The sequence below is a fragment of the Halichoeres trimaculatus genome, unplaced genomic scaffold, assembly GCF_033239565.1.
Source record: "Halichoeres trimaculatus isolate MK-OKI-2021-1 unplaced genomic scaffold, fHalTri1.1 fHalTri1_scaffold_8, whole genome shotgun sequence".
In the NCBI taxonomy this organism is placed as follows: Eukaryota; Metazoa; Chordata; class Actinopteri; order Labriformes; family Labridae; genus Halichoeres; species Halichoeres trimaculatus.
The window spans coordinates 21,520,720-21,534,093 of NW_027437186.1; the positions used below are offsets into that span (position 1 = coordinate 21,520,720).

The following is a 13,374-nucleotide window of genomic DNA, read 5'->3' on the forward strand; positions in this document are numbered from 1 at the left end:
TTTTCACATACCACTTTAAATATTCATTTTATTGGTCTGTGTTATAAAAAAATAAATCTATCACATCTGTTTAACATTAAAACAATGTGTTTCCATGGCTGACTGGACGACTGAGAACTGTCCACACACTGTGACTTTAAATGTGTGCTGCTTAGCATGACCTACTCTCCAATTATCAGCATTGGCAACAATCATTGAATAACCAATACTGGTTGATTACTTGAACTGTGTAGAAACTGTGGATGGATACAGAAAAATAGAAAAGTATTGCATTTAGGAAGTAGTATGTGAGTTCAGAGAGAAGTACAGAACAGAAAAAAACCAAGGTGAGGAAATTAAAAAAAACAAAACATTTTTTTTAATGAACACTCAGTAACCTGAAGACAATCACAGTAAATGTAACACTAATGTAACAACAAAACTAGTAGCCGATATAGCATAAAATATGTAAGGTACACACACGCTTACATAGTTTCATTCTGTGAGAAGCACTGGATGTGAAAAACTAATTTAATTTCAACAAAAGCAATTTATCTGTAGTATCATCAAAATATTGATTTAGGTATCCAGCCAGTGCACACTCGGATCTGTTTACTTGTTTGATCAATGCTTGGTACATCTCATCCTGACAGAGCTTTTCTAAGATGTCTCCTGCAGATGGAGAACTTAAGTCAGGTCTGTTCATAAAAAAAGTTTGAAAGACAGGAAGTCTTGTTGAACACTCCTAAGGGTTAAATATCAAGACATATAGAGTAGATGGTGCTTTCCTTTTATTAAATACATCCATCTCTTGCATTTTCTGAGACCCTTCTTTTTTAATAGCATAATAAAACAGATATTTTATGTAAAAAAGAAGAAGAAAAGAACAGCATGAATGAAATCAAAGAGATAAGTGACTGAATGTTATTGCAGTGGTTTGAGGGATCAGCAGATAAACAAACAGGGAGAGGCCGGTCTTTCATGCTGTATGCCCCAGACAAAGAAGCCGTTGGCAGGGCCAGAAGAGAACAGAGGTATCTGTGAGAATCCAGTGCTCTGCTCCACTCGCCCCGCCATGACTCACAGTGGGGCCAGCCTCTGCCTCCACTGCTAACTGTACACACATACACATGCACACGTGTCCACATACACACCACATGGGTGCACTGCACACACACACATATACACAAGTAAGCAACCAGCCCAAAGATGCACTCACTTAATAAGAAAGAACAGCTTCAAAAATATTGGTGCTGTATTTTAGCAAACAATACAGAAAAAACTCTTGTAAAGGGCTGCAAAGAAATATTTGAAAAGTGAATATGCATCAAGCTTCATCATGAACTGAAATCAAGAAAGAATCTTCCAATGTTGACACATTTGCAGCCTCAAACTGATACTAAACCAGTCTTCTTGTACATGAAAATGCATGGATTTTACAAGTTTACACTCAAATTAAAACAGAAAGAATACAGTATTTTTCTATTTAGCAAGAAGAAGACTCACCTTGCTGTGACAAATCAGAAGCAGATCAGATCCCTCTCTATTCCTCTCTGTCTAGTACCTCTATGACACACCCTAAACACATCTCACACGCCTCCTCTTGCACATGCTGCACTGCTTGTCTTGACATCAGCACTGAGCATGCAGCCAATGCAGACACGATGGATTTTAGCGCCCCAAGTCCACATGTGAGCAGCATATGCCTCACACACGCCCTGCATCAGGAGTGAAATGCATATCTAACACATCTATTTGGGAGCTTCCTCACAGACACACAGACACTAAGAGATGATCAAAGCCAGTTTTTTTCTATTTGTAAAATTGTGTCAATAGTCTCTCTTTCCCTGCCATCATCTGCATCACTGTTACTATAACAACAATCTGCCAAAAACTGATCTCCTCTTACCCTGATACGCTGCAGTCCAGGCAACAAGCCTCTCTCTCCTCTCTGTCTCCCTCCTTCTCCTTCTCTCTCTGTCCAATCACCTTTGCTGTCAAAGCTGCTCTCAGTGAGGTTCTCCCGCCTTTTTCACCCTCTCACCAATCTCTCTGTCAAGCTGTTTTTGACTAAAAGATATTCATAAACAGCTCTCAATCCACCTGTCCTATACCCATCCCTCTTTGTCCTCCTCGTTACCTCGCCCTTCTTCTTATTGTCTCAGTATTCTGAAGTTGTTCTTGGTTTTGAACCAAAGTACCCAGCTCATCATGTACCAATCAGACCAAGTTCACTTGAAAATGCAGTGTCCAGCTGCCCCAAGCTGAGTCAAATAACCAGTTAGCCACCCAACCATCCACCACATGAGTTACTCGATCATCTGACATGCTTGTAGTGCTGTCTAATAAATTAGCTTTCTGGCTTTAAACTCTGGTCCAAAGAGATCCATTTTCATTGGCTTCTATTTGACGGTCCCTCCCCCACACATGTCAGCAACATCATAAATAGGCCTCCATTTAATTAACTCTTGACCAGCATGTAGTCTACTGCAGCCTAGCTCAGGCTCAAATTCATTTCTTTACACAGGCAGCATGAAGCCTGGCCTGCTCCATTCTCACAAACCCCTCCTGGCAGGAGGACAAACCCTGCAGTTGGTTTCTTTCAGGTAGAGGAAACAAAGGGATGCAGAGAAGCGTGCAATTCACAGTCATGGTGATATCAAACCTTACCCCAAAGACACAAACCAGCAAGCCCACAGAGACACACAGGAACAGTGAAAAGGTCCAAGCAGAAGAAAAAGTGAAACCAAAAGAAAAATCCAAACTGTTTTAGTCAGTGAATCATTTCTCTAAACCATGACATATGTAGAGTGTGTGTTTCAACTTGCAAAGCCTTGTTATCAGATGCCTGAGCAGTTGAGTAGACAGGAGTTTGAATGTTTCTGTATGCTAGCTGCTAATCCCCTGGTTTTGCTATCACTGCCAACATCAACTGCAATCAAACACTAAACACAGGTTTCATACTGTAAGGGCAAATTGTTGCGAGTTTATGTTAGCAAACCCAAAAGGGTGATTCAGATAAGTGATAAAGGTGAACAGGAATCAAAATTTACCTTTAAGTCTTTTGAGGTGGACCGGCACATCACTCTTGATGCTCTTGCTGTCCTCCTCCGTTGACTCACTGCGCACCAGAGTTGGATCATTCTGGGCCAGCCAGTCTGCCACCTTGCTCTCTGAAGCCATCATAGCAGCTTGCAGCGTGCTCAAGTCCCTTGCTCCTGCTCCTCCACTTCCTGTTCCACTCTTCTTGGAGCGAGACCTGTGGTGGTCTGGTGTGAACTTTGACACATGGTCTTTAATGGTGACTTTCCCAGGAGAGGTATTGTCAAACTCTATGGTGAAGGAGGCATGACCCTGAGCTGTGGAGCAGACATTTGTGATTGTGTCAGTCACTGTTGGTCAAAAGTTGTGCTAGTTAAAGTACCAAATAGATATTTAGAAAAATGGGTTTAAGTCAGCTGGTTGTTTCTATTTCAGAATGCTTACTTCTCTGTTTGTGCTGGACAAACAGTTTCTACTTCCTATTTTGTGTTGTAAAGTAATCTCCATGAATGTCACAGTAAATCCTATATCACAACCTTCCTGTAACTCTAAACTGTTAAAAAAAGACAAATCACAAATTGTGTCCTGCACTGACCAGAGATGGGACTCATTTAACTATTCACCTGATGTGGAGTGAGTGGAGGTGCCCTCTGTGTCCTTGGTGGGAATCTCATGGATACCGTTATTGGCCATGTGACCCTCCTTGGTGGGGATCTCAAAGTAACTAGAATCGTGGCCTGCTGTTGCATGAAGGCTGTCCTCTTTAGCTTTCTCCCCTCTGCGTGCCTCTTTGCTGTCTGTGGGGAAAAAGAGGAAATCAAAATGTTAGTAAGACAGATTATTTTAATTTTGATGTTTTGGTAGTTTGTATGGATGCACGATATTGGATTTTTGCCGATATCCAATAGGCCGATATATCGAAATCCCTTTTGGCCGACACCGATACCCATATCGATACCCATACCGATAATCACAAGTTGTTTGTTTTTTTCACTGTAAAGACAGCTAAGTCTATCCTGTACTGGAATTTACATGTTACTCTTATTGTGGCGGTCTTATTTGTTTAAGAAACACACATAAAACAAGACAAAAAAACATTTGATTTTACCATAAATAAAAAATGTATTATTTTTTCAAACTCAAGACATTCAGTATTGAAATACAGAAAAATAATTCCTTTAGATCACATGAACTTTAAATGTACAATGCATTTTTAAACATAACCAAGTTGCATTTGATTATTTTAGAGCTACTGTAACAACCTGGTGACAGACACAGAGCTCTGCAGTGCAAATAAATGAAGTGCTACATTTTATTTAAGGAGCTTATTTTTCAGATGGAAAATAATAATAATCCTCACTGAATAGCACCTTATCGGCTGTGCATATCGGCAGAAATTTTCATATCTGCCGATACCGATAAACGTGTTTTTAAGCTTTTATCAGCCGATACCGATATTGTGCCGATAATATTGTGCATCCCTAGTACTTTGGTTTTAAATTCCACCCTATTTGAAGCTACTGAGAACAGTTCATGTCGAGTAAATCTATACGGTAAGAAAACAGAACAATTTAGAAGAAACAAGTTGTAAATAAGGATTGGGACTAAATTTGTGTTGACTATTTTTTATGAGCATTTCCAATCCTGTGCAGATGATGTAGGAAACAGATGAATGTGTTTACCATCTATCAATGCTTCTGCCTTGTATATACACATATGTAAAACTCAAAAAGGAAAAAATAGACAAATTGACTTACAATCATCTCTTCAATGTTGTCTTAACATTTGTCAAAACTAACATTTTTCTTTTCCTTGTCTACATTCATAAAAAGACACACAAGTCACATGAGTGGGTCTAGAAGAGCTTGTACAGCTTTTTAAAACCTGCTTAGGGAGAGTCACAGTATGGAGCACTTATTTTGTCATCTGCTAAAATTAACAAACAAAGCCTCTGTGGGATCTGAATATGATAAATGATACTTTCAGAAATTAGAGTGGCCATCTGTTCCATGTTGGGAACCAAACGTAGGGAACATATGGCCAGTGGAAAAAAGAGGCACGAGACAGAATCAGATATTGCAGAGTTTAACTGAATTTGAGTTAATTTCTCATGAATAATGTTTTCTAAAAGTTCTGGGATTGTGAAGCTTCATGACTCACAGGACAAACTAGGATCTCACCAAAAACAGAGTCTGTGAGCTAAACTGCAAAATCAACACTTTATTATTATTATTATCATAGAGGTACCTTCACGGAAAAAAATATTAGACCATCTTTAATTTCTTCAATTTCTTATTCATTTTAATGTCTGGTACAGCTAAGGGTATATTACTGTAATATGTCCTATTTGACATGCTTAAGCTTTATTGTTTTCACGGGGTATATAAAGGCCATTTCATGTCATAAACAGCAGTGTACATGCAAAGGCCAAGAGTGGTTTCCTGCTTACATTCTAGCTGTAGCACGTCTCAGAAGTTGTCAGCTCTCACAAAATGACACAAACAAAAGAACCATGTGAAGCCACAATGGCAGCCATCTAGGCACTGCTGGAAATTGGCTTAAGTGAGAGACAGGTAGCCAAAAAACTGAAGATCTCCAAGACAGCCATTCATTACACCAAGAAAAAGCAAGCTGAACATGGTACCACCAAATTGCTAGTTAGTCAAGACAGGAAACATCTTTCTACCCCACAAGATGACTGTGCACTCATCCATTCCCGTGTCAGGAATTGTTGTCAGACCTCAAGGGATCTTAAAATGAGTGGGCAGTGCCAAGAAATGTCACTTGTTCAGCAGTTAGAAACTGACTTCTTGAAGCTGTTCTGAAGTCACACAGGGCAAAGAAGAAGCCCTCCATCAATGAGAGGCAGAGGAAGGCCTGGTTATTCTTTGCTAGGGATCACAAGGATTGGACTGTTGATGACTGGGCTAAGGTTCTCTTCAGTGATGAATCCAATTTTGAGTTGATGTTTACTCCAGCCACCTTATTGGCGAGAAGAGACCTGGAGAAGCCTACAAACCAGACTGTCTTACCCCTACAGTAAAGCATGGGAGTGGATTGGGGATGATCTGGGGTTTTTTCAGTACGGGTGGAACAGGGCTAATGTAATTGTGTGAAGGGCAAGTAAACTAGGTCACAAACAGGGCTACTCTTGAAAACAGTTCTTCTTCCATCAGCTGGAAACTCTTTCCTGACTCAAATAACTGGATTTTCTGACAAGGCAATGACCCTTGCCACAAGGCGAGGTTGGTTAAAGCCTGGATGGAGAACCTCAACATTTGAACCCTGCCTTTGCCAGCTCAATCACCAATCCTTACTCCAGTTGAAAACCTTTGGAACATCAACAAACTCAAAATGGAGAACCACAAGCTCAAAAACAAAGCAAATCTGTTTAAATTTTTGCAACAGGAATGGGCTACTGCAACAGCAGAACATTGTCAGGAGCTGGTGGAGAGTACGAAAAAATGCATGGCTGCACTCATCAAAAACAATGATCATGCAATCAAGTACCAATTTCTGTGTGTATCATGGGACTAAAACAGACAGAAAAAACATAGAGAGTCTGAAAGCACTGTTTTAGGCAGTACAATGCCATAGCTATTATTGTAAGGACATAAGTTATTATGGTTATTTTCAAGAAACACATGGAAAATGGCAGGGGGTTAGCCCTTAAATTAAATTCTCAAGTGCTATTTTTGTTGTTATCATTATATTTGCCCAACAAATGTACCTTAAGTTGTAGCAGGCATTAAAATGAACAAAAAATTGAAGAAAACATAGGTGGTCTAATAATTTTTTCCATGCCTAAGACACAATGACTCAACTGAAAAAGTAATATAATGAAAACATAAGTTAACTTAACTTTTAATTACTGTTATGCAATGTTCTCCATTTGTTGATCTCTTAATGTAACATGAACTAAATTAACTTCTCTACCACACACACACATGTAATAAGCGTCAATAAGTCTGAACAGAATCAGAGCATCTATTGATGTCACTATGATTCACACAGCTTTCTGAAAGGCACCTTGTAGTTTCTGTGAAGTCAAAAGTTTTAAAGATGGAGACACAAACTGATGCTATCTGTGCTGCATGCTTCATGACCATGAGTGCTTCTGTCTTTCATTTCACTTTCAAATACTTACAAAATAAAGACAGTTACTGGCGTGAGACTTTCTAAAAGAGCAATAGCAAGTCACTAAAGTCAGATGCAAACAAAAAAATCTGGTTGAAATTTAAATAAAAAACATTAACAGCTATATTAGTAAAATGATTTATGAAAATCAGATAAATACTTACAGGGGATTAGAGGGTGGTTAGCTAATGAACGCTGCAGTGGAGAGTTAGAGACTGCTCTGTTTGAATGCTGTGTGTGTGTATGTGTGTTTGTAATGGGAGGAATGGGGGTGCTGGTGCAATGGCGTAACCCAATCGCTGTAAGTGACAATACACAAGGAAGGGGGTGGGGGGACTCTTGACAACACAGCCTATTCAACAGCAGAGAGAAAAGGACAAGCACTAAACCAACAGACATACACACCCATGTGACTAAAACACTCAAGCAAAACTACTTCCTTAATTTAAATGCTCTTGCACTTCCCCTTTACTGCTGCGTCTGATTTTTACAGTTTGTTACAGCTGATATGGAGAGCACGCTCATGCTATTTTAGAAACATCCCTTGGAGCATGATGCTCCACAAACAAATGCAACACACACACACAACAGCTATTCAGGACTCAGTCAAATAGTCAATGCTCCAAAAAGGCAAAATGCCCTCCACTCACCCACTTCCACGACTGAATTAGCCAATCCCATGAGCCTGATTTTTGGAAAGTCTCTGTGGTTTCAAATCACCCTGCTGAGCTTGCACAGATTTACTCCAAAATTAGACTTTTTAAAAAATTCATTCTTACTGCAAAAACTATTGCAAAAATCCATAGAAAAATCGGTGGTATAACATCTGATTGTTAAAAGAGCTTTTAAACAAAGAATTCTTTTTTAGGTCTGTGAAGACACTGCCAGCCAGTCCATCCAGATGTGGAGAGAGATTTAAGGACTCTTCAGTCTGCTCCAATGTTTGTGATTAACCTCCCCCCGCTCCTTCTGAGCACCCTTGTCCACTCTCAACAAGCCTGGCACAGAGTGATTTCACAGCGCTGAGCTGCTCACTATTGGTGAAGCCTCTAATCCTGTTACTCTGACTACCCAGCACCAGTTAACGGGATCCCCTCAGTCCAACAGTCCAGCAGCCACGGTGCAAACACATGCTTAATGTATGCAAACAAACATACAGACCGAAAGAACGTATTTGTGCGCACTATACACTGCTGCATGCTCAAGCATGTACTCTGGCAGGCCAATACCCCTTCATTGCCCAACACTGAGCAAATAAACAGAGCTAGAGGGCAGTGACATCGAATGTGTTTCTCAGCTAAGAAAATTTATATTATCAAATAATTTTTCCTTAAGTGTTGAAACAGAAATATGAACCGTTCAAATTTTCAATATCATCTTATTTTGTTTGAATTTTTCTAGAAATCTATAAACAAAGAATAGCTAGCATTGTTACATACTGCAGCGAAATTGGCACCTATTTTAGTGGGGTTGTGTAGCTAATTCTTCACATCACACGTGAAAAGGCCAGCATTAAAAGCTTTAAGAGGGAAACACATTTTTTTTAACTGTGTGTGTGTGTGTGTTCTTTTTCACTTCACTTTCCTCGTTCACCTGACACTACAGTCTTGCAAGTTTGCATTAGTTTTAAGTTCAGTGGACAAAACTGAAAAGTAAACATCAATTTATCACCTGCAAAAAGGCATACACATCAGGTAGTGCACCATGGTTAATGTATTTCAGGGGCTGAAATGAATCACTCAGAAAAATTGTAATATGGAAAGGACACTTGGCTGGTAGGACACATTCTAAAAGGCGCTGCAGTTTGAGATATGAAATTATACTCTATTTTCTGTTACACTGTTGTGAGCCAGGAGAAGTTTTCCTCTTTTTTAAAGTAAGCAGGTGTGTAGGGAAAATGACAAATAAAACCATTCTTGACACCTGAACCATCTTGTGTACCATCTGTTAGTTTTACAGATGATGACAAGTTGTGTGATGAAAGTGTCAAGTTTGCAACAGGAGTCCATCCTACCAGATATAGAGCTTTCGTGTTTTTTGCTGGATGGCTTTGTTTCCTGTTTGAAGGAGTTCTCATCGTCTGCATCCCCATCCCCCCACCAAGACGGCTGGCCATACAGGGGGGTCCCACGAGGCAGTGCTGTCACATCCCCTGAGAAAATGTATAAATGAACAGAATTTTAAGAAAATTGTTTGCAGAAAGTGCAGCATTAAATGTAGTTCTCACTGCAGCCTGTTTGATGTGTGTTAAACTCCATATACTCTGACACCGTCAACGTGAACAGCTCAGTGTATTATAATGACTCAAAGTGAACGCAGCTGCTCTTTGTGGATCTGTGTGTTTGTGCACTAATTCCTCTCTGGTGGGGTCTTGCAGCACTGTCCTATTTTCTCAACTTTAGCAAGCAGAATGGACACACACACACACACACACACACACACACACACACACACACACACACACACACACACACACACACACACACACACACACACACACACACACACCGACATGTGTACAATGTCTGTCATGCTCTCTTTCACTCTGTCTCCTTTGACATGTGCAGATTCAATGAAAGAGGGACTTTCCCATTGCCTTTCTCTCTCCATATTCATGAAATCTGAAGCAATGAGCTTTCTTTTAAAAAAAAAATGGCCAGTACAGTAGAAAAACACAGTTTGGAGATGACATGAAGAAATAGTGTCCAGCTGGATTAGAAATAGCCATGTTTTCACAACTTTTCACAACAACCTTCTACTTCCTTTGCCTCCCTCTGTTTTTAGTACCCTTTACTTTAAGCTGTGTAATTTTAACCACCATAAACCCAGATAATTCTAGATGCTTTGTGCAAAATTGCTTCTAAGAGGAAGGAGCCCTCTATATTAAGGCTACAAAATGCATGCACACTTCATGGTTTAATACGTGGGTACGGCACACATATTATTTCACCTCGAACCACAGAGGGTGTCATTAAAGACATGAGCACCAGATGAAGAGACATGTAACACCATATGTGTGTATGCATGTCTGCAATCCTAATGTGCGAATGTTGATGTGTTCATGTTTAGAATCTTACTGCACTTAAAACACAGTAAAGGCAGATGGGTTGGTATAATGCAGGCACTGTGACCCTGTTACTGCTTAATCTGTCCAATAATTCAAGCCTTGTGTGGCCTTGTTTCAGCATCTGGAGCTTAACCAGGACCCCTGCTAGCACCCCGGCCTGATCATGGATGTCAATTAATATGGTTACCCACAGCCATGAACACCGAGGGACTGCATTCCCCTGTGACTTTGTCCACCCCCTGCTGGCCTCAGAAGACAATTACTGACTAGAAGTTATTTCATCAATTTTATCTAACAAACAACATTGTTGAGGAAAAGCCTACATAAAACTAAAATGAAAGATCTTTACCTGCAGTTTTTAAAACAATGTAACACTGGACAAAAAACAGGCTTTCACACAATAAATCCTTAATTTGATCATACTTTTCTCTGTGATCTGACTCTCACCTCCCAGCCTCTCCTCTGTTTTGTGAGAATCCACAGGTTTAGCTTGTAGGTCTCTGGAGGAAGTGACACCATCTGCTGCTCGACTCTCTCCAGGCCTTTGGCTGCTTCCGCTTGAGGACTTAAGTGCCTTCGTTGGGGTTTTAGTGGGAGACTTGTTAGTGGTTGTAGTGCTAGTGGTTTCCCCGCTTGATGGCTTCTTGGTGAGCTGCAGGCCGCTGGTGAATTTTTCATGCTGAAAAGACATCGACAATTAGAAAAATAGTCCAATTGACCATCAAGGTGCAGACTAAGTTAGTGTACAGGTTGCGTGTGTGTGTGCATGTGTGTGTTTCTCTGTACTTTTACCTTTAAAGCCTCCTCAGGCACAGTAAGCTCTCCTCTCACCACCGTGAACAGGTTGGTATGTGAAACAAACAGGTTAAGGTAAACTGGAAGCAGCACAACAAAAGGTGAGCATGCACAGGTATTTAACTCAAACACGTCATACACATGACAATATTTAAGAGAAAAATGACAGTCTTCACTTATATGGGCATAGTTTGGTGAAAAGATAAAATACTGCTATCTTTGCTTGAATTGGCTGTTCATCATGCTTTTAGGATTAAAGAAAGACATTAGGTCCAGGAATGTTAGGTTATAGGTGTGAACATAGGCTTAGACTGTATTTAGAGTGGACAGCGTGGCTCCGCCATTTTTCATTGTGCAGTTTTGAAGCCAAAATACCCCCATCACAGGCGCAGCCATTGGGAGCAGTTGTGCAGCCAGAGTCTGCGCAGAAGAGACTGTGAGGGACTCTGGGAGAATCTAAGTGGAGCCGGGTGACAAAAATAATATATTTTTTTCCTTTCAAGAGTCTAATCACTTCTTGACTCTACCTCCTGAAATATTTTACAATCCTGGAAAAATACACAAGACAGGCAGCTGTCAATTATTTTGTTTTTTGTATTTTGTTATTAATATTGTTAAACGTGACATAAAACCTCGTTTTTAACCTTTTATAACCAATGAAAACATTTTTTTTCAGTAAAAAGAGGACTTGAATACAAGGCAGCCAAATAATACTTTCAAATCACCACAAAAACTTGGGAAACATTTCTACGAGGTGTACTAATTTTTTTAAAGTTTGACCACAGCCCATCTGGAATGGCTGGAAAGCCAGACTTTTGACCTCTACTGCAGCCAGTCACCAGGGGGAGCAGTTTTTGTGGCGACTTCACTTCGAGCAGAGCAAGATGAAGTTTATTTGTTTACAGTCTATTGGTGTGAAAGGATATCATATCCAAACCTTAGCTTGTCCTCCAACTTCAGAGTGATGTACATCTGTTCCTGAATACGGACATCATTTACAAAAGTCTGCAGAGGGAGAAAAAGGTAAAGACATGATAATGAAAGTCAAATGCTTTGATGAAAGAAGGAAACATTTGCTAACTAAACAGCAAACCGAATGAATGCATTGCTGCATTCACAGCAATGAAAAACAACTAAACTGTTGCTTTACTGCAACTTATTTTTCAACCCACCCATCATATATATGATAAATAGTTTTATATTTGTAAATTCCAACTCAAGCTGTGGGATTCAACTCAAGATATTTTTTAAGGTTTCAGGCTTTTGAAAGACAAAGCTGTTGGGAAAACTCTCCCTGCCAGTCAGCAGTGGTGAACCTGCATGAGGTCAATTATGTTTGAGTTTGAATAAAACCATTGTGACCTCTTCAATCAGCTGATCCTGGTGTGTCCTTAAAGAAATCAGTCAGCACAGCCCAGCCTGAAAGCTGAGGCATGACAGTCAGTCTTCACCTCAAGCTCCTTTTCTTTCCTTCTCTGTCTTTCTCCCTCTCCCACTTCCACCCCCTCTTGACCATACAGCTTTGACTGATCATGTTTCACTGAACTGTAAATGAAATTCTGTCATTGCAATGCTATTGTAATTCCTGCCCCTCTCCAGTGTGAAAAATTCCAGACAGCCTAACAAAAACAGCCATGACACTCCTGGGGTAGGAGGAAAATATGGACACAGCCTAAACACAGCCTTTTACTCAGAGCACTTCAAATCTCCACATATCTACTGACTCAGCAGGAGAAAACTTCCTGTAAATGCTGCCAAAGAAGCTGAATGGTCAGTGACACAGCAGGAAGTGGCTCTGACTCTTGTCTTCCTGACAGAGCGCTCAAGAGGATGTGAGAGATGGTGTGCACATGTGTCCAATCTGGTGTGCTGTGACTGAATACCAATCACCGCACATGACTAACAGCATGTGGCTGAGTTTTACTAGGCTGTAACCTTAAAGAGAAAAGGGAAGTTTATCCTAAGTGGGAGAGACACAAAATGATTTCTAAGGCAATGACACAGAATGGCTTTCAAAGTTACAGCTTTGGTATATCTATCTATACATATTTTTCTGCAAGCTTAACCTGCTTTAACCTCAGTCAGTGGTTTTCTTTATTTCCTCTCTCTCAGAAAATGTTGACAGCGAACCAGGACCACAGACAGAGACCAGCAATGTGTCATCAAACACTTCACCGGAAGCTGAGAGGGCGTGGGGTTGAACCAAATATAAATCAGAAAAACTGAGAGGGAATAACTTTCAATCAATGACCAATAGAGATGAAAAGGACAGATTTTCGTTTCACACCTGGAAAACATCCTATGAACGCCCTTAATATTCTTCAGCAAACCATCAAAAATGTTTTATCAGTGCT

The 13,374-nt window shown here is 40.2% G+C and overlaps 1 protein-coding gene across 3 annotated transcripts in view; it reads right to left on the bottom strand.

Annotated features, from left to right (window-relative positions):
• Nucleotides 1-13,374, bottom strand: part of cep170aa (centrosomal protein 170Aa) — a 41,198-nt gene that overhangs the window by 12,399 nt on the left and 15,425 nt on the right. For 2 of the 3 annotated variants that reach the window (XM_074675274.1, XM_074675272.1), the window contains exons 5-10: nucleotides 11,944-12,025; nucleotides 11,018-11,073; nucleotides 10,673-10,904; nucleotides 9,173-9,310; nucleotides 3,645-3,818; nucleotides 3,033-3,338 (exon numbers count right to left, since the gene is read on the bottom strand). In XM_074675274.1, coding sequence (XP_074531375.1) covers nucleotides 3,033-3,338; nucleotides 3,645-3,818; nucleotides 9,173-9,310; nucleotides 10,673-10,904; nucleotides 11,018-11,073; nucleotides 11,944-12,025 — 988 coding nt within the window. Of the gene's footprint in view, nucleotides 1-3,032; nucleotides 3,339-3,644; nucleotides 3,819-7,808; nucleotides 8,029-9,172; nucleotides 9,311-10,672; nucleotides 10,905-11,017; nucleotides 11,074-11,943; nucleotides 12,026-13,374 lie in introns of those variants that run through there. The other variant, XM_074675273.1, reaches the window with a different exon arrangement.